The 24,608-nt window shown below is 40.6% G+C and overlaps 1 protein-coding gene across 1 annotated transcript in view; it reads right to left on the reverse strand.

The window, feature by feature from the left end:
- Positions 1-24,608, reverse strand: part of LOC124797884 (ovarian-specific serine/threonine-protein kinase Lok-like) — a 199,860-nt gene that overhangs the window by 32,064 nt on the left and 143,188 nt on the right. The window contains exon 7 of the mRNA XM_047260984.1: positions 19,548-19,749. Coding sequence (XP_047116940.1) covers positions 19,548-19,749 — 202 coding nt within the window. The remainder of the gene's footprint in view (positions 1-19,547; positions 19,750-24,608) is intronic.

A 24,608-nucleotide genomic window follows, 5' to 3' on the forward strand; every position in this document is an offset into this window, starting at 1 on the left:
TGCAAATGTTGTAAGAATTCTGAGAACTGAACCATAAATAATGAATGTGATGAAAAAAATATAGCGTACCATGTACATATTCTGAGGAATCTGGATACAACAAGCAGATGCCTCACAAACATTCACAGCAGACTGTGGGAACAAGAGGAAGTCACACCATGCAGCAGCCAGTGGACAGAGAAAATTCTACAATGCAAGTGTTGTAAATGTTTTGGTGACTAAAAAAGTTGAGAATTCAGAAAGATACATAACGGCAGTGTAGGCTGTGATTGGCAATAGAGCAAAAATTGAATAAAGTTTCCAAAAATTGTGTGTGATAAGTGGTTGAGACTTTGTAGGGATTACCAGAGAAAGAAATTTAGCAAAATGGAACTGCTGGATCCCAGAAACATAATGGGATGGGAACAAGGAGACGAAAAAGGTGGGTTTTGTGAAAACAGAATTTCCAAATTGGCTGATTTGACAAAACGGGAAAATACTTCGACAAAAATAACCTATGATTTGATAGGGAGTTCAACAGAAATTTGGGGAGATGGCAGCATAAAGGCAGAAATATGAGCATGCCCCCAAGTAGCAGATGCAGAAACCTGACCCACATCCATAACGCCTAGCATGGGAAACAAAAATGTGCTAAGGAGGACAGGGTGTATACACGGACAAGGAAAAAAAATTTCTGGGTTTTTCCCAGATTTACCAGTTCATAATACATTTTCTCCCGGATGAAAACACACTTTTTCCGTGTTATGTGACAGTATATTTTCCCTCGGAACTGCAAAACTTATCAATTCTTTGAATGGTTATGTTTTTATACACGGGCATAGAATTTCCCAGCACTTTAGCAAACGAAACTCAGGGAAAAAGACATGTTTTGGAAATATCTTTGATGTGCAGCAACATGTACGCAGCATATTTTCGTATTACGAAAGTTTACACTGTATTTCCTCCAAACACCACAAGTTACTTTCCAAATCATTGAAATCAAGACTGCGATGTGCTTTTGTAAGTCAGTCATAGCTCATGTCATGTGATGTGATCTTGCCAGCCGATGACAGCGGATATTTAGAGCATAGGACACATGATGTAGTCAGCCAACAACAACATCACTATTAAGTAGCATGAACAAACAAACAGGGAAAGTTAATAGTTTTAAATTAATGTACATAGTGCTGCTACAAGAAAAGCAAAGCTTTCACGTATAATATTGGCGTCTAAAGTTAATAAGCTGCAAGAGAAGCTAACCATTCATATATAATGTTGATCTTTTTTGCGCATGTTACACTTTAAGATATATCACACAAATGTGCCAGTAAAATTTTTAATAATGGCATAAATGTCTGATCTTCACGGTTGGAAATTATTCTAAATGGCATGTCAGCAAAGAGTTGATTTTTAAATGAGTCAAACGCTCTGTGATTTAAGAAATTCACGGTACATTCTCGCACACAGTTCAACTTACGTAAAAGGACATTTACTTTGAAAGTATTGCTTTTCAAACTACCACTCGCAATATTTTCCCGCGACCTGTTAGAAATAGGTTCGTTTCAGCAGTTGCCAGAGAGCGCAGATAACAGGCACCACTGTGATTGCACAGCTACCATGACATAGGAAGCCCGTATGTGCATATGCGTAAAACATTGAAAGATCATACATTATGTTATAAAAGAAACAAGATATCAGAGGATACTCAAAGAGCATCCGAGTTTTGTGCACCATACTAAAACGCGCACGTTTAAAGTGCATACTTAGAGTCCACATTTGTATGTCCTGATTCCCAATGAAGTAGACCTCGACCAGTGTTGTTTTCGGGATGTAAATTTTCTTGGAGCACCAGTACTGTATTACACCACGTTTGGTTCTTTATTATGCCAGGAGGATGAAAACGTGCACTTGAAATGCAGCGAACAGTTGAAACTAGCCAGTACTGCGGAATTAAACCTTTTGTTTCAAATACATTGACTGCCTCTGCGGAAAAGGTTAATAAAAGTCAAATTTCTTTAGCAGACAAAAATAATTTCACTGTTCTGCAAGGCGACTAATGCTTGACTGTCAGAGAGGTGAAAATAAAATAAAATCTGAAACCAATAACATATTTTAGCCTTCCATAATTATGTGAATGTATTTTAATTCACTTGATAGCTCTCGGCCACAGATATCCATTTTGTTTTCATTTGACGTGAGAGTAAACAAAGGGGAAACAGCAAAATCACTAAATGTACGCACGGGTCACATGGAGACTTTAACTCTGACTACTCTGCACATCAGCCCCAGACCTACGATATTTGCTAACTGGGTCAACACTATAGAAAAAATCGAATTTTCAAGAATATGTTCACCTTGTAGTGAACATCTTTCTGAAAAGTCTGAAACATTAAAACATATGTGTTTGGGGAAATGTAAGACATGTAATTTGGTCTTAAGTGTGCCAAAGTGCAGTGCCACGCCTCTTCATGCAGCATTCTATCGCACGTCACTATTTCCCTCTGTGGAATTGAAACGTGTATCTTTTGTGATGGATGCCATCGAACTATATTCCACACAGTGGAAATTGAAATGTCCTGTGGTGCCTCTCCTGCTCCCAGTCATATTAATAGCGGATGGGATTATTTTTAATTGGGAGAACAAGAACTCTCCATAAAATTTGCTCTCTTTATTGCCTATTAGGCTAATAAAGTGCTGTTTTGTGACACATAAAATTAAATATAGAAGACATAAAACCAATAAAGACAAAAAACAAGCAAGAAAGTACACATTTCTTCAATCCTTAGCTCCTAGAATATTTTTATCTCTAATCCTGCTACAGCTTTACATGGCGTGCTTTACTTTCTGCGAACGAATCTATTACCTCATCAAAGTTCGTCAAACATGTTGCTACATGATAAATAGAAATGTCATTATCTAATACTAGAAAAGCTGTTAATACAAATAATACCCAAGACTGGTATGGTTTCTCGAGCTGATTACGTATACTTTGTCAGTGTCTGTTAGATTAAACAAAATAGGCCTTTCTAATATTGCAGCAATTTTGTAACACACACCAAATAAACGAGACTGTTTTGGCACAAATGGTCAGTTTTACAACACGGCAGAATATATTTCACTAAGCACCAATTAGGCCTACTACAAGCAAAAAGCTTTATGTCAGGAAATAGTTTCACATTTCATTCATATGCACCAGTTTCTCAAGCATGAGATCTAAAAGTAGTATTACGAAATTTTTATATAAATTTGGAATCGTCTTATTCTTCCATAATTTGAATGATGTCCCCATTTCTTCTCGTTCCTTCTTCTAACAATTTTAATATCACCATTTCTGTAGCTATTCCTGCCATTGTCAAAATGTTGTTGTTGTTGTTGTGGTCTTCAGTCCTGAGACTGGTTTGATGCAGCTCTCCATGCTACTCCATCCTGTGCAAGCTTCTTCATCTCCCAGTAACTACTGCAACCTACATCCTTCAGAATCTGCTTAGTGTATTCATCTCTTGGTCTCCCTCTACGGTTTTTACCCTCCACGCTGCCCTCCAATACTAAATTGGTGATCCCTTGATACCTCAGAACATGTCCTACCAACCGATCCTTTCTTCTAGTCAAGTTGTGCCACAAATTTCTCTTCTCCCCAATCCTATTCAATACCTCCTCATTAGTTATGTGATCTACCCATCTAATCTTCAGCATTCTTCTGTAGCACCACATTTCAAAAGCTTCTATTCTCTTCTCGTCCAAACTATTTATCGTCCATGTTTCACTTCTATACATGGCTACACTCCATACAAATACTTTCAAAAACGACTTCCTGACATTTAAATCAATACTCGATGTTAACAAATTTCTCTTCTTCAGAAACACTTTCCTTACCACTGCCAGTCTACATTTTATATCCTCTCTACTTCGACCATCATCAGTTATTTTACTCCCCAAATAGCAAAACTCCTTTACTACTTTAAGTGTCTCATTTCCTAATCTAATTCCCTCAGCAGCACCCGACTTAATTCGACTACATTCCATTATCCTCGTTTTGCTTTTGTTGATGTTCATCTTATACCCTTCTTTCATGACACTGTCCATTCCGTTCAACTGCTCTTCCAAGTCCTTTGCTTTCTCTGACAGAATTACAATGTCATCGGCGAACCTCAAAGTTTTTATTTATTCTCCATGGATTTTAATACCTACTCCGAATTTTTCTTTTGTTTCTTTCACTGCTTGCTCAATATACAGATTGAATAACATCAGGGAGAGACTATAACCCTGTCTCACTCCCCTCCCAACCACTGCTTCCCTTTCATGTCCCTCAACTGTTGTAACTGCCATCTGGTTTCTGTACAAATTGTAAATAGCCTTTTGCTCCCTGTATTTTACCCCTGCTACCTTCAGAATTTGAGAGAGAGTATTCCAGTCAACATTGTCAAAAGCTTTCTCTAAGTCTACAAATGCTAGAAACGTAGGTATGCCTTTCCTTAATCTTTCTTCTAAGATAAGTCATAGGGTCAGTATTGCCTCACATGTTCCAATATTTCTACGGAATCCAAAATGATCTTCCCCGATGACGGCTTCTACTAGTTTTTCCATTCGTCTGTAAAGAATTCACGTTAGTATTTTGCAGCCGTGACTTATTAAACTGATAGTTCGGTAATTTTCACATCTGTCTACACCTGCTTTCTTTGGGATTGGAATTACTATAGTCTTCTTGAAGTCTGAGGGTATTTCGTCTGTCTCATATATCTTGCTCACCAGATGGTAGAGTTTTGTCAGGACTGACTCTTCCAAGGCTGTCAGTAGTTCTAATGGAATGTTGTCTACTCCCGGGGCCTTGTTTCGACTCAGGTCTTTCAGTGCTCTGTCAAACTCTTCACGCAGTATCGTATATCCCATTTCATCTTCATCTACATCCTCTTCCATTTCCATAATATTGTCCTCAAATACATCGCCCTTGTTCAGACCCTCTATATACTCCTTCCACCTTTCTGCTTTCCCTTCTTTGGTTAGAACTGGGTTTCCATCTGAACTCTTGATATTCATACAAGTGGTTCTCTTTCCTCCAAAGGTCTCTCTAATTTTCCTGTAGGCAGTATCTATCTTACCCCTAGTGAGATAAGCCTCTACATCCTTACATCTGTCCTCTAGCCATCCCTGCTTAGCCATTTTGCACTTCCTGTCGATCTCATTTTTGAGACGTCTGTATTCCTTTTTGCCTGCTTCATTTACTGCATTTTTATATTATCTCCTTTCATCAATTAAATTCAATATTTCTTCTGTTACCCAAGGATTTCTACTAGTCCTCGTCTTTTTGCCTACCTGATCGTCTGCTGCCTTCACTATTTCATCCCTCAAAGCTACCCATTCTTCTTCTACTGTATTCCTTTCCCCCATTCCTGTAAATTGTTCCCTTATGCTCTCCCTGAAACCCTGTACAACCTCTGGTTTAGTCAGTTTATCCAGATTCCATTTCCTTAAATTCCCACCTTTTTGCAGTTTCTTCAGTTTTAATCTACAGTTCATAACCAATAGATTGTGGTCAGAGTCCACATCTGCCCCTGGAAGTGTCTTAAAATTCAAAACCTGGTTCCTAAATCCCTGTCTTACCATTATATAATCTATCTGATACCTTCTAGTATCTCCTGGATTCTTCCATGTATACACCCTTCTTTTATGATTCTTGAACCAAGTGTTAGCTATGATTAAGTTGTGCTCTGTGCAAAATTCTACCAGGCAGCTTCCTCTTTCATTTCTTACCCCCAATCCATATTCACCTACTATGTTTCCTTCTCTCCCTTTTCTTACTATCGAATTCCAGTCACCCATGACTATTAAATTTTCATCTCCCTTCACTATCTGAATTATTTCTTTTATTTCATCATACATTTCTTCAATTTCTTCATCATCTGCAGAGCTAGTTGGCATATAAACTTCTACTACTGTAGTAGGCGTGGGCTTCGTGTCTATCTTGGCCACAATAATGCGGTCACTATGCTGTTTGTAGTAGCTTACCCGCATTCCTATTTTTTGGTTCATTATTAAACCTACTCCTGCATTATCCCTATTTGACTTTGTATTTATAACCCTGTATTCGCCTGACCAAAAGTCTTGTTCCTCCTGCCACCAAACTTCACTAATTCCCACTATATCTAACTTTAACCTATCCATTTCCCTTTTTAAATTTTCTAACCTACCTGCCCGATTAAGGGTTCTGACATTCCACGCTCCGATCCGTAGAACACCAGTTTTCTTTCTCCTGATAACAACGTCCTCTTGAGTAGTCCCTGCCCGGAGATCCGAATGGGGGACTATTTTACCTCCGGAATATTTTACCCAAGAGGACGCCATCATCATCAACTATACAATAGAGCTGCATGCCCTCGGGAAAAATTACGGCTGTAGTTTCCCCTTGCTTTCAACCGTTCGCAGTACCAGCACAGCAAGGCCATTTTGGTTAGTGTTACAAGGCCAGATCAGTCAGTCATCCAGACTGTTGCCCCTGCAAATACTGAAAAGGCTGCTGCCCCTCTTCAGGAACCACATGTTTGTCTGGCCTCTCAACAGATACCCCTCCGTTGTGGTTGCACCTACAGTACGGCTATCTGTATCGCTGAGGCACGCAAGCCTCCCCACCGATGGCAAGGTCCATGGTTCATGGGGGGGATTGTCAAAATCTGTTCGCCAATTAACTTCACTAACCCTGCCAGAAACACAGGTTCAGTTATCCCATGATTATCCTCCGGTTAGGCGTCTCATGTGTTTGCACTACACGTTTTCCATGTTACTTCCTGAACTTATGTGACTGCTAGCCGGGGACTGTACAACTGGACCCTACTAGTGTAGCCATCTGGCCAATGATTTTCTGTCAAAATTTCATTTTCTTGGATACACCGAGAAGATAATATGTAATCTTCCTCATCTGTTAGTTGTTTATTTTCATTCTTGTAGTCTGAATCTATGGATTTCGCTGGTAATTATAACAATGCTGATCATTCGCAAACCCAGTCAACCATATAATCAGACAGCGATTGGCATTCATCCGTTCGGCTTAATAGGCCTGTCCCCTTTTGTCTGCAGAAAGTTTATTTCTAGATGCGATGAGGAATCTCCTGACAGAGACATCACATACACTACACATGCATTCAAAAATCAACTTATGATTCATTCAGAAGTTAACTTAAAATTTTTTGAAAAATGTTCAAAAACCTACAGGGATGCGTTTCAAAATCATATGAATAATAGATAGACCAACAATGCGCTGGATGCTACACACTTTGTGAAACAAGTTTTTCTTCCTAAAGAATATGAATTTGATGCTCCTTTTTCCCGGTAGCATCTAGTTGCTTGCTGCGACTGCTTGCACAACCAACAGCCACATTCCTGTAGCCAGAAGCGGGAGAATCTACTACTCTCACGAGACTCAACTGCACATGCGCATGAGCCCGCCAGTACCTGCTAAAACGAATCTAATGTAAACAGTAGTGACTGCAAGTTCATCGGAGGCAATTTGTCTTCCTGAAGCCTTTGCCACATTTTGCTGTTGGCAGACGCTTGCATGAGCACTGTGTGTCGTCGTCATTGTCGTATATGACGCATTTCCTTTGCAATTTAAGTTATTTTCATTTCTCTCCTTTATATTTTATTGTCGAAGTATTATTCTGCAGTAGCGGGATACAGTAATATCCACTGTTGGAGTATCGGTTCTTACCAGTCAAAATTAAAAGATTTAACAGAAAACTAAAACAATGAAAAATTCCCGGAATTCTAAAAAGTTCCCGGGTTTTTCCCGGATCTCCCGGTTGTCCCAGGTCGTATACACCCTGGATGAACAAGGAGAAAGGAACACTAATTAAGGTGGATGAAAGATACAAAACATTCACAGAATTATATGCAAAAAAGGTACAGAAAGAAACAAATGGTGAACAAATCATGACCTGAATGAGATTTTCACTCTGCAGCGGAGTGTGCGCTGATATGAAACTTCCTGGCAGATTAAAACTGTGTGCCCGACCGAGACTCGAACTCGGGACCTCTGCCTTTCGCGGGCAAGTGCTCTACCATCTGAGCTACCGAAGCATGACTCACGCCCGGTACTCACAGCTTTACTTCTGCCAGTATCTCGTCTCCTACCTTCCAAACTTTACAGAAGCTCTCCTGCGAACCAGATGGTAGAGCACTTGCCAGCGAAAGGCAAAGGCCCCGAGTTCGAGTCTAGGTCGGGCACACAGTTTTAATCTGCCAGGAAGTTTCAAATCATGACCTTCCTGCATGATAGTTCAAAACATGGCAAGAAGGAAAATATTCAAAAAGGGGGAGAAATTAAACAATTTAAGCAGGCAGTGGGTAACATATTAACAGAATGGAGAGGTGAAATAAATGGCACATCAAAACCATGAAGGAAGAAAGTAATCAACCTTGAATAAACAAACACAGTAAACTTAAACAAGCCTGGGATCAGTAAAATATGAGACAGTCAGGTAAAACTGGAGGACACTGTCAAAGCGATAGCAATTTTTTCTTACAGCACTAAGTGAAAATAAAACAAAATAACAACATGTTAATGAAAAGGTAAAGAAGATAGGCCAGGTAGTAGAAGAGTTGCAACAAATCATGGAACAATGGGTGGATTTGGTGGTAAAGATGAAAATATAACAGATGTGGTCCTTCACTAGGCAAGCCATAATACTTAGTAAAAGTGACTCACAAGTGGAGTTCATTAACTGCTGTAAATCAGCAAATTTCATCTCAAGGGAAAACTCCGCCCACAAGCTTTGCTTAAAAATTTCCGTAGCCTGTAACTGGAAAGTTGGAACGAAAAAAAAAAGTTTATGTAGAGAACCACACAGATGAAGAGCTTATAACTGCGGCACATGACTTGAAATAGAACATCTCCCACATGGGGAATTCAAGAGAATGTTTTTTGATATACAGGGTGATTATAATTAAAGTTAAGCTTTCGAAATGCTGTAGAAATAATGCCACTGGTCAGAATCATGTGAAATTGCACTGGAATATTACTGGAGAAGGGGGAAAACATATGATAGACAGGGTGTATACGCGGACAAGGAAAAAAATTCCCGGATTTTTCCCATACTTCCCGTTTAAAAATACACTTCCTCACAGATCAAAACACACTTTTTCCGTGTTAAGTGACAGTATATTTTCACTCGGAACTGTAAAACTTATCAACCCCTTGAATGGTTATGTTTTTATACACGGACGTAGAATTTCCTGGCACTTTAGAAAACGAAACTCAGGGAAGAAAATTCCTTTTGGAAAGATTTTTGATGTGCAGCAACATGTACCCTGCATATTTTTGTATTACGAAAGTACACATTGGAAATCCACCAAACACCGTATGTTACTGTCCGAACCATTGTAATCAAGATTGCGATACGCCAGTCACAGCTCACATCACATGATCCCGCCAGCCGATGACAGTGGGTATTCAGACCACAGGACACATGACGTAGTCCGCTAATACTACACCACTGTTAAATAGCGCAGATACACAAACAGGAAAAGTTAATGTTTTAAATTAATATACATAGTGTTGCTACACGAAAAGCAAAGCTTTCACATATAATATTGGTCTCTAAGATTAATAAGCTGCAAGAGAAGCTAAGCTTTCACATATAATGTTGATATTTTTTGCACGTGTTAACACTTTAAGATATCTCACACAAATGTGCCAGTAAAATTTTTAGCCGATTTCAGTGACTTGTCCTCAAAGTTTTCCACAAATAAATTAGCTCCCGTAGAGGATCGAGAGCTTCCTGTACATCAATTTGTTCATAATGACGACACAAATGTCTGATCTGGGCTCGAAATACTTCTAAATGGCTCGTCATCAAACACACCGTGATTTAAGAAAATCATTATACATTCTCACACATACTTGAACTTGCGTAAAAGGAAATTTACTTTGAAAGAAACGCTTATCCAACCACTATTCGCAATATTTTCCCGTGACCTGTTAAAATAGGTTCGTAGTCATCACAGAGTGCCAGGTAACAGGCGCTACCACACGTTGGCAGCTGCTATGACACAGGTCGCCCGTATGTTCGAATGTGTAAAATATTAAAAGATCTTACATTATGTCACAAAAGAGAAGAAACATCAGAGGATACTCCAAGAGCACCGGAATTTTTTGAACCATACTAAAATGGCATATTTAAAGTGCATACTTAAAGAGCACATTCGTATGTCCAGATTCCCAATGAAGTAGGCCTTGAACTGACATTAAGCTTTTCAGAGTGGGTTTTGGGAAGTAAATTTTCTTGGAGTACCAGTACTGTACTAACTCATTTTTGATTCTTTATTATGGCATAATGCCATAAGTGTTATAAGATGAAAACGTGCACTTGAAATGCAGTGAGCAGTTGAAATTAGCCAATAGTATGAAACTAAACACTTTGTTTCAAACACGTTGACTGCCTCAGCGTAAAAGATTAATGAAAGCCAAATTTCTTTAACAAACCAACAAAAATAACTTCATTGCTCTACAAGGCTATTAATGCATAGCAGTCAGAGAAGTGTAAATCCTCTCTACTTCGACCATCATCAGTTATTTTGCTCCCCAAATAGCAAAACTCCTTTACTACTTTAAGTGTCTCATTTCCTAATCTAATACCCTCAACATCACCCGACTTAATTCGACTACATTCCATTATTCTCGTTTTGTTTTTGTTGATGTTCATCTTATATCCTCCCTTCAAGACACCATCCATTCCGTTCAACTGCTCTTCCAAGTCCTTTGCTGTCTCTGACAGAATTACAATGTCATCGGCAAACCTCAAAGTTTTTATTTATTCTCCATGGATTTTAATACCTACCCCAAATTTTTCTTTTGTTTCCTTTACTGCTTGCTCAATATACAGATTGAATAACATCGGGGAGAGACTACAACCCTGTCTTACTCCCTTCCCAACCACTGCTTCCCTTTCATGTCCCTCGACTCATAACTGCCATCTGGTTTCTGTACAAATTGTAAATAGCCTTTCGCTCCCTGTATTTTACCCCTGCCACCTTTAGAATTTGAAAGAGAGTATTCCAGTCAACATTGTCAAAAGCTTTCTCTAAGTCTACAAATGCTAGAAACGTAGGTTTGCCTTTCCTTAATCTTTCTTCTAAGATAAGTCGTAAGGTCAGTATTGCCTCACGTGTTCCAGTATTTCTACGGAATCCAAACTGATCTTCCCCGAGGTCGGCTTCTACTAGTTTTTCCATTCGCCTGTAAAGAATTCGTGTTAGTATTTTGCAGCTGTGGCTTATTAAACTGATTGTTCGGTAATTTTCGCATCTGTCAACACCTGCTTTCTTTGGGATTGGAATTATTATATTCTTCTTGAAGTCTGAGGGTATTTCGCCTGTTTCATACATCTTGCTCACCAGATGGTAGAGTTTTGTCAGGACTGGCTCTCCCAAGGCCGTCAGTAGTTCCAATGGAATGTTGTCCACTCCGGGGGCCTTGTTTCGACTCAGGGCTTTCAGTGCTCTGTCAAACTCTTCACGCAGTATCGTATCTCCCATTTCATCTTCATCTACATCCTCTTCCATTTCCATAATATTGTCCTCAAGTGCATCGCCCTTGTATAGACCCTCTATATACTCCTTCCACCTTTCTGCTTTCCCTTCTTTGCTTAGAACTGGGTTTCCATCTCAGCTCTTGATGTTCATACAAGTGGTTCTCTTATCTCCAAAAGTCTCTTTAATTTTCCTGTAGGCAGTATCTATCTTACCCCTAGTGAGATACGCCTCTACATCCTTACATTTGTCCTCTAGCCATCCCTGCTTAGCCATTTTGCACTTCCTGTCGATCTCATTTTCGAGACGTTTGTATTCCTTTTTGCCTGCTTCATTTACTGCATTTTTATATTTTCTCCTTTCATCAATTAAATTCAATATTTCTTCTGTTACCCAAGGATTTCTACTAGCCCTCGTCTTTTTACCTATTTGATCCTCTGCTGCCTTCACTACTTCATCCCTCAAAGCTACCCATTCTTCTTCTACTGTATTTCTTTCCCCCATTCCTGTCAATTGTTCCCTTGTTCTCTCCCTGAAACTCTGTACAACCTCTGGTTCTTTCAGTTTATCCAGGTCCCATCTCCTTAAGTTCCCACCTTTTTGCAGTTTCTTCAGTTTTAATCTACAGGTCATAACCAATAGATTGTGGTCAGAGTCCACATCTGCCCCTGGAAATGTCTTACAATTTAAAACCTGGTTCCTAAATCTCTGTCTTACCATTATATAATCTATCTGATACCTTTTAGTGTCTCCAGGGTTCTTCCATGTATACAACCTTCTATCATGATTCTTAAACCAAGTGTTAGCTATGATTAAGTTGTGCTCTGTGCAAAATTCTACCAGGCGGCTTCCTCTTTCATTTCTTAGCCCCAATCCATATTCACCTACTACGTTTCCTTCTCTCCCTTTTCCTACACTCGAATTCCAGTCACCAATGACTATTAAATTTTCGTCTCCCTTCACTGTCTGAATAATTTCTTTTATTTCATCATACATTTCTTCAATTTCTTCGTCATCTGCAGAGCTAGTTGGCATATAAACTTGTACTACTGTAGTAGGCGTGGGCTTCGTATCTATCTTGGCCACAATAATGCGTTCACTATGCTGTTTGTAGTAGCTTACCCGCATTCCTATTTTCCTATTCATTATTAAACCTACTCCTGCATTACCCCTATTTGACTTTGTTTTTATAACCCTGTAGTCACCTGACCAGAAGTCTTGTTCCTCCTGCCACCGAACTTCAGTAATTCCCACTATATCTAATTTTAACCTATCCATTAAATTTTCTAACCTACCTGCCCGATTAAGGGATCTGACATTCCACGCTCCGATCCGTAGAATGCCAGTTTTCTTTCTGCTTTCCCTATACCAGTTCCAAAATGAACAATCCATAGCCCTCACCCGCCCAATCCTTCACCTACACATCAACTCAGCCAATGAACACACCTGTCAACTCCTATCCCTAATAAAAGTCCTCAATCTTTCCTCTCTCACATCCACACCAGCTGTTCAGAGCATCCTCCTACTGGCCAACCACATATTAGAACAGCATGCCACCCTCCACCTCAAAAAACTATCCAATCTCCTGGTTTCCCACCTCCAGAAAGGCAACTCACTCACCCTCCACAACCTTTCCAACAAACCTCAACCTCCTCTCATTGCACACAGACCCAGTCTCTCCCATCTACTCAATCTCCCACTTCCAGCTCCACTCCCCCCCAAATCCTCAAAATTCTAATCAACACAATCTGGAACCACAACACTCCAATTCAGTAGTTAACCTTTCCTCCAAACCTCTCTCCCAATCTGAAACCTCTGTCCTATCCAAAGGCCTCACCTTCAGCCCTACTCCCAGATTCAACCAAACAGCCCTCGTCAAAGATTTACTGTCCTACACTCGTACTCTCTGCTGGAAATATCACTTTGCCACGAAGAAAAATAATCCTAATCCTACTCCTAATGATCCAACTCCCCAAGACACTATCCAAATTGAACACTGCCTGGAACAGTTCCGTCCTCCGTCACAGCGGGACCCACCACCTCTTCCTCAAAATCACCCTCTCAAAACCTTCCAGGAATTTCTCACTTCCAGCCTCGCCTCTCAATCCTCCTTAAAAAACCTTAATCCTACTCCCAACATCACCACAGCTGAAGTCCAGGCTATCCGTGTTCTGAAGGCTGACCGATCCATCGTCATTCTTCAGACTGACAAGGGTTCCACGACCGTGGTACTTGATCATCGGGAATATGTGGCTGAGGGACTGTGTCAGCTTTCAGACAACACTACATACAAGGTTTGCCAAGGTAATCCCATTCCTGATGTCTAGGCAGAGGTTCAACGAATCCTCAGAACCTTAGGCCCCCTACAAAACCTTTCACCTGACTCCATCAACCTCCTGACCCCACCGACACCTCGCACTCCTACCTTCTACCTACTTCCCAAAATTCACGAACCCAACCATCCCGGCCGCCCCATTGTAGCTGGTTACGAAGCCCCCCACAGAACGTATCTCTGCCTAAGTAGATCAACACCTTCAACCCATTACATGCAGTCTCCCATCCTACATCAAAGACACCAACCACTTTCTCAAACGCCTGGAATCCTTACCCAATGTGTTACCCTCTGAAACCATCATTGTAACCATTGATGCGACTTCCTTATACACAAATATTCCGCACGTCCAGGGCCTCGCTGTGATGGAGCACTTCCTTTCACGCCAATCACCTGCCACCCTACCTAACACCTCTTTCCTCATTACCTTAGAAAGCTTTATCCTAACCCACAACTTCTTTACTTTTGAAGGCCAGACATACCAACAATTAAAGGGAACAGCCATGGGTACCACGATGGCCCCCTCGTACGCCAACCTATTTATGGGTCGCTTAGAGGAAGCCTTCTTTGTTACCCAAGCCTGCCAACTCAAAGTTTGGAACAGATTTATTGATGACATCTTCATGATCTGGACTCACAGTGAAGAAGAACTCCAGAATTTCCTCTCCAACCTCAACTCCTTTGGTTCCATCAGATTCACCTGGTCCTACTCCAAATCTCATGCCACTTTCCGCGACGTTGATCTCCATCTGTCCAATGGCCAGCTTCACACATCCATCCACATCAAACCCACTAACAAGCAACAGTACCTCCATTTTGACAGCTGCCATCCATTCCATATCAAACGGTCACTTCCCTACAGCTTAGGTCTTCGTGGCAAACGAATCTGTTCCAGTCCTGAATCCCTGAACCATTACACCAATAACCTGAAAACAGCTTTTGCATCCCGCAACTACCCTCCCAACCTGGTACAGAAGAAAACAGCTAGAGCCACTTCCTCATACCCTCAAACCCAGAACCTCCCACAGAAGACCCCCAAAAGTGCCCCACTTGTGACAGGATACTTTCCGGGACTGGATCAGACTCTGAATGTGGCTCTCCAGCAGGGATACGACTTCCTCAAATCCTGCCCTGAAATGAGATCCATCCTGCATGAAATCCTCCCCACTCCACCAAGAGTGTCTTTCCGGTGTCCACCTAACCTTCGTAGCCTCTTGGTTCATCCCTATGAAATCCCCAAACCACCTTCCCTACCCTCTGGCTCCTACCCTTGTAACTGCCCCCGGTGTAAAACTTCGGAGATGGGAACTTGCCCTTCAATGTATCCTCTCTTCCCGTTACCCACCAGGCCTCAACCTCCGCTAACGTCAAGTTGCCGCCGGTTGTACCTCACCTGTCATTCAACATCATCTTTGTCTCTGTACCTCCGCCTCGACTGATATCTCTGCCCAAACTCTTTGCATTTACATATGTCGGCCTGTGTCTGTATATGTGCGGATGGATGTGTGTGTGTGTGTGTGTGTGTGTGTGTGTGTGTGTGTGTGTGTGTGTGTTTTATTATGTCTATCTACCAGCTCTTTCCCGTTTGGTGAGTCACAACATCTTTTTTTTAAAAAGCGGATGTAACTTACCAATCGAAAGCATTGGTATGTTGATAGAGACATTAACAAACACAAACACACACATAAAATTCAAGCTTTTGCAACCCACGGTTGCTTCATCAGGAAAGAGGGAAGGAGAGGGTAAGGAGTCATTCCAATCCCGGGAGCGGAAAGACTTACCTTAGGGGGAAAAAGGGACAGGTATACACTCGCACACACGCACATATCCATCCGCACATATACAGACACAAGCAGACATATGTGATGGAAAGAATAGGGAGGATCTTCATGAAGCGGAATATTACCGTAATTTACAAGCCCACCAGGAAGATACAGGAATACATTACGCCTGCCAAGGACGCTCGCAAACTATTGGAAAAAGCCGGAGTGTATAGGATCCCATGCAGCTGTGGAGATGTTTATGTGGGTACCACTAAAAGAACTGTTTCAAAACGTTTGGAAGAGCACAAAGGCAATTGTAGAAGAGGAGAAATCGAGCGATTAGCTGCAGCAGAGCATGCTTTCTAGCCAGGTAACCACCATATTCGTTTCGAGGAAATGCAAGTACTACCGGCCACAAACGGATATTATGAAAGGCTCTACAGGGAGGCAACCTAAATCGCCAAACACCCTAATAATTTCAATTGAAAGGAGGAGGGCGTGAAATCAAACGGTATATGGATGCTGGTGTTGAAGAAGATGTGTACCACTCGTCCATTACTGGGTGATGGCAACAGCAATCAACGGCAGCGGACAGCAGCCAATTGCGCTGACGTTTTCAAAACACGTGACATCACACCTCGGCGCGGGAGCTTGCGGACACGGAATTTAGCGGCAGTCAGTAGCGAGCCAGTGGGTGTGTTCGACCTTCCATCGAGCTACAGACCCCCTTGAAGATGTCCTCCGTAGACGGAGACAAAACGTTGGCAATTGACACGGCATAACAGCCCGGATAATTATAATGGACATGACATTTCTGGCCGTGAAAGTCTACATTTTAGTAATGTCAGGTGAATGTGGTGGCCAGGCAATGGGTCCTACACGTAAAATCCAATGATTGGGAAATTTCCTATCCAGGAACTTGCAAATAGCCATTGACCAAAGCGGTGGAGCCCCATCTTGTTGAAAAATGATGTTGGGTTGCAAGTCTTGTATCTGAGGGTACACAAACTGCTACAACATGTCCAGATACACTGACCCATTCATTCACTGTTTGTTCCGCAAAGAAGAATGGTCTAACAATCCTGTCGTGCATTAGCCCGCACCAGATGTTTAGTTTAGGGCTATCACGTACATGTTCAATGACAATGTGCAGATTTTGCGAACCCCAAATCCAAACATTATGCCTATTAACCCTTCCTGATAGATGAAAGGTTGCCTCACGTGAGAATAAACATCTTTCCAGGAAGCTGGCATCCATATCAATATGCTGCAGCATATCCACAGCAAGTTGTTGTCGGTGTCGTTTGTCGGCAGATGTTGCAGAATTTGCACTTTATAAGCACACATTCGAAGACACTGGTGAACTACACAATGCAGTGTTGATTGAGGTACATCAACTTGCCTAGATGCTTGACAAATTGACTTACATGGGCTTCTCAGAAACGTTTGTCGAATTTCTCCACCGTCTCTTCTGAAACTGTGTAACATGTACTGCCAGAATGTTTCAGAACCCTTCCCGTTGCCAGAAACTTCCTACACCATTCCTTAATTGTTTTTGCATCAGGTGGATCACATTTATACACATGACGATAATTTCTCTGCACAGTGATCAGCACTTTTGATTCTGCAAACACACTACTGCTTGCGTACGCTGCTGTGAAGTCGCCATTTTCACTTCACTTCATGCGACCACGCTGCAGTCTGGCGATGATACTTGGCACTTCTGATACAGGAATATAAATTCTTTGAAATAATCTACAATGTGGTGTATCTTTCATTGTTGTATCTACTGTGGTTTTTCTCTCCTGAGGCCTTGAAATCGGGGAGGTTTGAGTGGGACACCCTGTATACTAGAATAAATTAAATGTCTATAAAACACACTGCACTGTACAATGTACTTGCAGTGAGGCAGTCGCAATTCCTGAAATCAATCGCCCATGGCCTCTGGTCTGCTGTGGAGCACCACAGTCCCAAGTCCACGGATAAACCACGAAAATCTATCACATTATACTACACACCGACAGACACGGCCAGCGGACAGATCGGTGAGACTAGATCCAACAGGCAGGACCCGCATATTATTAGTGGGAAACTATGGGCTGCAGATGGGCAGGCCCGATCCACTAGAGATATCCACAGAAATGGCCTGAGATTTTGACCCGTCATGGAAGTCCACTTGTGTCACAGGCACCATGTTGATGAAATGAGACTGTGGTGATCACCCACGCAACAGGTAACGTGCGCAAATATTCTGAGACTCAATACTAATGAGGATATGTAGCAACTCACTATAAAGATTATCGCTGAGCCACCGACTGTAACATAGAAAAGACAATCACACTCTCACAACTAAATTTTTGGCTATAGCCTTTGTCAAAAAACAAGAGCACACACAAATTCAAAGAACCACTCAGACACAACTCATGCACACAACAGTTGTCTCCAGCCACTGCGTCAACAGTCTGAGAATCAGATCCAAATAAACCACTCCCATGCCTCGCTGCCTCTCATTGGCAGCTGCTAAGCTAGCAGCAAGCAGTAGTGGCAGCACTGACTGCAAGCTGTGGGAGTGGTGGGAAGGGAAAAAGCAGTAAAAATGAGAGAGTAGGGAAGTGGCACACATACTCAACTGCACCCAGCCAGCAATGAAACATGACACCTCAGTAAACAAACAATTTCAAGCTACTGAGGCAAAACCGAGATTTTTCCAGTGTTGGTTTTTTTTTCCAAATTTCCATGATTTACTTGATACATTTGAAATTCCCTGATTTCCAGAACTTGTGGCGACCCTGATATACCAATCACTGACAGATCTCCTGTAGACAGTACCACTTGCTGCAATTCTGTATGTTCTGTACAGGTAACCGACATTTCAAATTAATTTTTTTGTTTCTCTACAATTTCTTCTACAGTGTCACTCCATAGAGAACTGAAACTTGATACTCACATGGAGAAACACTCCTTCGTAATTCTTCCAAGATGCCTCTGCCAAACCGTCCTACGAACTACATATATTGCCAAAGTGTTTCTTTAACTGGCAGATCCTGATTCCGGGGCAAACGTCTACTATGGAATTTTGCACTACCACATTTTTCACATTTTTGGGCAAAGAACTCTTTGTAACAGGAAATTTATTTTTACTGTTCTGATGCTTTGAATTCTTTTTCTATACGTTACACTTGTCCACTTACATTTATTTTCAGTTTTTGAGATTTCCACACCACCGACGTATCATTCCACTCTCTCTCTCTCTCTCCCTCTCTCTCTCTCTCTCTCTCTCTCTCTCTCTCTCTCTCTCTCTTTCCTTTTCTTTTTTTTTTTTTCAATCACCTCAGCTACCTTGCAAAAACATTTTATTAATTAATAAATTTATTTATTTATCAAGAGTTTTAGGTCACAATTTTCTCACTACAGCACTGATAATTCTGCTAAAGTCTCAATGTCGCTATGTAGCACTTTAATAATTTTGTTCCCGTGAGCTCACAGTGAAAGCCAGTCTCATGTTTTCATCCCACAAACAGTCTAGGGATGAACAGTGAATTTCGTTGCTAATAAATTTGAGGCGTATTTTGGCAAACTTTTCATGTAGCTAGAAGTTGCACTTCACACACACAATTTTTTTACAACCTATTTCTAACAATTTTTACACGATGCACTGTTATAAGTACGGGAAAACAGCATTATGTCACTGCACTTTTGACAGGTGCCATCTCGAAACATAGAAAGAGCGAGACGGGGGAAGGTGGAAGTGACAATGAATTACTGAGCGATTTAGTGGAACAAATGACAAAGGATGACGGACAGGAGTTGGTGAAGAAGGGGCAGTTGAAGTGGGGGTACTGACCATACATAACTTTCCATATTTTTCTGTGTATCCAAGGACAACTGTGGTCAGACATATCAGTTACAACAGTAACAGGAATGAATTTCCCATAATTAGTCACTTAAATACTCACCTGAAGCCACAAATGATTCACAACACCGTCAACAGTTATTCTCTGAATAGGGTCCACAGTTAACATCTTCTTTATCAAATCAATAGCCTCTGGAGACACACCTCTCCAGTACTGTATTGGGAAGGAGTAATTGCCTTTCCTAATTTGTTCTTTTAATGGGACTTTCTTGTTGTCAGGTGAAAAAGGTAAATAACCACTCAAGCTGAAAGAGAAACACATTTGTAGTTTTTACAAGTCAAGCCAAAGATTGGAAAATGTCAAGCCAAAGAAACAGAGACAGAGACAGTATTCAGGGGTGTGTGTGTGTGTGTGTGTGTGTGTGTGTGTGTGTGTTCTATTTCAGAAGAAGGCCTTTTGGCCGAAAGCTTGTGTGTTTCATAGTATCTTTGTTGTGCTTGTCTGCAACTCAACATCTCTGCTATAAGCTAAGTCAGATTCTTTTATTGATAGGCCATCAAAACCATCTTGATTGCTGCAATAAATGCATTTTCCCTAATTACAGAATGGAATACCAATGACTTTTCCCATTACATATATTACTATACCCAATAAAAATGCATTATGAACAGCAATAACAAACTATTACCTCTGTAGTAATTTTACAAACAAATATGCTTTGTCCAAAAGCTAAATATGTAACAGCCTTTTCATTGTGCCTGGCTGCAACTAAGTGTACATCGGTACAGTGAGTAGCTATCTACCTTTTTCCTTACATTGTTATGAACCTGATGATAATCACACATACCTTAAGTTTCACAGTTCCAATGTCTGTTGGTTCTGGTTTACAGTTTTCATTGATTCACTGAACTGATATTTAACAGACAGTACACTTTCAGCACCAGTGGGGGATATAGTCAGGAAAATTGGATTACTACTTGATTCGGTGCACCTTACACAAGGTTTGCAAAATTACATGAACAACAGTTTTCCTGATGGTAATGGAACTGCATATTCAACGTAGGCTTTTAATCTGATTTGATCTATTATAAATGGTTTTTGAAAGGCTGTTAAGACTAATATCTACCATAGTTTACATATGTTTGTTCAAGTTTATCCATCATTGTTTACACACATTTCTTGAGGTGTCTGCAGATCAATGTCAGTTCAATGGGTCACCTTTCAACTGTCACTGTATATAAAACCTCTTGGTGCTCATTGAGTCCCCTCCACAAAACAATTTGGCCACACACCCTATGTCACTTCAAATGCTTTATGTTGTGATCTACTATAGGCCAGGTTTTGGCCATCATTAGCCATCTTCAGATCTACTCAACTTCGTTACAACATAATGCATCTACTTTGTTACTGTGTATGGTTGTCTCAACATTGAAATGGCTGTGTCTATATTCAAGTCAACCTGCCTGGATGTTCATACCTAGAGCTTTAATATTGAGGCAGCCATGCACAGCGACACTGTTGACGCGTTACACTGCCCTGAGCTCAAGAATCAGAAAATATTGGCTGTGACTGAAAGAATTAATTATAACTTTCCAACAGCTGCTGCATCTCTCCATAGACATTATGTCTGCTTACTTTTTTAAAAAAACAATGGAAAATCCAGGATGGAATGTAACAATACGAGAGAAGGAAAGTTGCTACTCACCATATAGATTCTGAGCCACGATAGGCACAATAAAAAGATTCACACAATCATAGCTTTCGGTCATTAAGGCCTTTGTCAGCAGTAGACACACATACACACACATATTCACACAAGCGCAACTTGCACACACATCTGTAGTCTCAGAGTTTCAGCTTTCTGAGACTGCAGATGTGTGTGCAAGTTGCGCTTGTGTGAATGTGTGTGTGCGTGTGTGTATTTGTGTCTACTGCTGACAAAGGCCTTAATGGCCGAAATCTGTGATTGTGTGAATCTTTTTATTGTGCCTATCGCGGCTCAGCATCTCCGCTATATGGTGAGTAGCAACTTTCCTTCTCTCGTATTGTTACTTTTTTAAATGTAGTTTTCCACATTTCATGCAAACCGTGATTGCTAAACGTTGCTCTATTTCTAAAAATTAAACTCATAGACATAGTCAACAATAAGAAACATCCATAACTTACCACAGCAGATTGCTAGAGAAAAACAGATGTCACTTGGCAAGACATTTAATCTATAATCGAGTCACTGTAAGAAGGTCCCCAACAGTTGGAGTGAGCTGAGCACAGCAGCTTCATACACTTACTGTAATGAACCACGTTACACAATTTTGTAAACATTTCAATGGCAATGCCTCAGTGTTGCCGGAGTTGTGTAGATGGCTGTTGTTTTTTTGCTTGCAGCTGTTTGTCGTTTGTAGCTGAAAGTTGACAGTAGTGCTACTGGTTGTCCAGGATCAATTTACCTCTGAGTGCTTGTAGGCACTATAGTCTAGTCAGTGTATTTCCAACTGGGAGTGGGGAGGGGGAGGATGGGAAGGAATCAGGAATTTTCCAGACTGTGTACTTCCAAGTAAGTTAAAAATGATACCAGGTATAAGACGACTTCCAAGACACGATCCATCATAATTTCTGTGGTACAACATGACTAATTTTGCAAATTATCCTTTAATGATTTGAGATAATGGAAGCATTGTTTTGTCTTTGTTGTGGCTCACCATTGTACGCAACAACGAAGAGTTATTTCAGCAATATAATATACAGGACGAGTCAGCAAACACCCGAAGTACATCTAGAATGAATAAATATATCGATGCACAGTTTTCACCAAGTGATAGAAGGCAACATGATCAATTTCTTGACGTTTCAAAGTAATTTTTAACAATTATGATCACCAAATTACAACATTGTCTTGTTTTTCCAATCAACAATTTTTTTGGCATTTGAAAGAATGCTTCAAAGAGAACTTCAATGACATACATGTAAACATGTATGGGACTTTATCAAATAGTATCAAATTAAAAGCACCAAAAACACTAACCCACTGCCATGAGAAGAGGTTCCACAAACATCTGCCCTATTATACCAAATGTAAGAAAACACGTAACTCTGGTACAGACCTTATGTTTATCTGTTCTTAAAAGCCCATCAGTTGTAAAGCTACTGAGGCATTTACAATAGGTATGACTCTCAAAAATATGAATACGGTTTCTGGCAAATGTTGTCAACTATTAGAGCAGCGGTGTGGTTGTAGGCTGAAGAGTAGCCATCTCGCCAAGATTTCACACTTTGCCTTTGCAAATATTATAAAAAAGTTCTAGAAGCTTGAAGTCTGGAAAATAAAATACACCAAGGAAAAGGAGAACTGAGGAAAGAACTGAACCTAACATAGTAACAGCAGTAACACACAAAGCAAATGTCACCAACAGGCATCTTGGAAGTACAAGATGGATCAAACAAGAGTGGACTGCAAACACTACATTCCATCACATTTCATCCTCTTCACATTTCTCTGCACCTACAGCTTCACGCCAGTGACTTTCAAAATTGGTTCCAATTCTCTGCCTTATCTACGAAAAGCGCAAATTGATGATGTTCTCTGACTTATCTACGAAAAGTGTAAGTTGATATGGTTCTGAGTGACCTATGAAAAGCGCAAATTGATTTGGCATATCTACAACCAATTTTGTTTAAGAAAGAAGAATAGTTAACATATCACGGGTACGTCAATCTTCGCAATATGCATTAACTGTCACTTCAAAATCCACAATAATTCAAAAAGGGGATAAAAACAACACTTTTTGTCTATCGACATCTGGTGTATGTTTTCCTACACCTGCATCATTGGTTTCTCTTACTGATAGGAATCTAACCTAATTATCTCAAGTTCATATGATATGCAGCAGTTCTTTGAAGACAGGATACAACACAATCAGTGTGGTACCAACACGATGTACATCCTTCCCATTCCACACATGTAAGTACAGACACCATTAAGAGAATATTTGTAGGGCAGTGGGACAATCATTCATGCAACTCAAAATGCCCTGCACACTCTCCAAATTTAATGCCTGTATACTTTTATCTGTGGCAAAAATTAAACCAAAGGAAACATGAATGGCTCCCAAAGGTATAAAATGCTTTATGACTCCACCCTGCCACTAACTCCAAATGATATTCAATGTGCAATATTGCTTCTCCAGAATCGTTTTATACAGTGTTGCTAGGCTAAAGGTGAACATTTAGTATAACAGTCATTGTAGCAAATGTAAGTCATACCTGGTATAATGGGGCAGACCTTTGTGGAACCACCTCTTACAACAGCAGCGCATAGGTTTTTGATGCAGTTAACTTGATACTATTTGGTCAAGTTTCATACATGTTATGTGGTACAAGTGCTCTTAGAAGTTTCTTTGAAGTGCCACACAAAGAAGTTAAAAAAAAAAAGATTTGACGTCATAACTGGCAGTTCTAAACTATAAAAATTTCTTGCAAACACAGGTAATTTTGCCATACTGCCCACTATACTTGGTGAGAACTGCGCCTCGATATATATATTCATTCTAGATATATTTGGGGTTACCTGTCTGAGCTGCCTCGCCCTGCATACTGTCAAAGGTGTCAACCTAGGCCTCCACAAAAAGTGCAGAGGAACAACCTTTAAGTTAATTTTAAAATATCGTTCTTTGTTAGGATGAATAGCAAAAAGCATTTTCTTTTTCTGTTTCTCTTTTTGTTCTTCGTAACAAATGTGAAAAGTAACATGGTAACAAGGTGAGCTGTGCAAGATATAACAACCAATTTCCCTCACGAACATGTCTTGGTGCAACTGATAACACACAAAGGTTAAACAATTTTGTCACTGTCAATACGCATTAAAACTTTTAGCAACAGAGATGCAGGATCAGGGTGTATATGTGGACAGCAGGGGGGGGGGGGGGGAGGGGATTTTTCCCGGGTAAAAACACACTTTTTCTGTGGTGACACTGTATTTTCCCTCGGAATTGTAAAACCTATCAATCCTTCAAATGGTGATGGTTTTATACACGGGCGTAGAATTTCACGACACTTTATAAAACTAAACTCACAGCAAAAAACGTGTTTTGGAAAGATCTTTGATGAGCAGCAACATGTACGCTGCATATTTTTGTTACAAAAGAACAAATTCAAATTCCACCAAAC

This window comes from Schistocerca piceifrons, chromosome 1 (assembly GCF_021461385.2).
Source record: "Schistocerca piceifrons isolate TAMUIC-IGC-003096 chromosome 1, iqSchPice1.1, whole genome shotgun sequence".
Lineage (NCBI taxonomy): Eukaryota > Metazoa > Arthropoda > Insecta > Orthoptera > Acrididae > Schistocerca > Schistocerca piceifrons.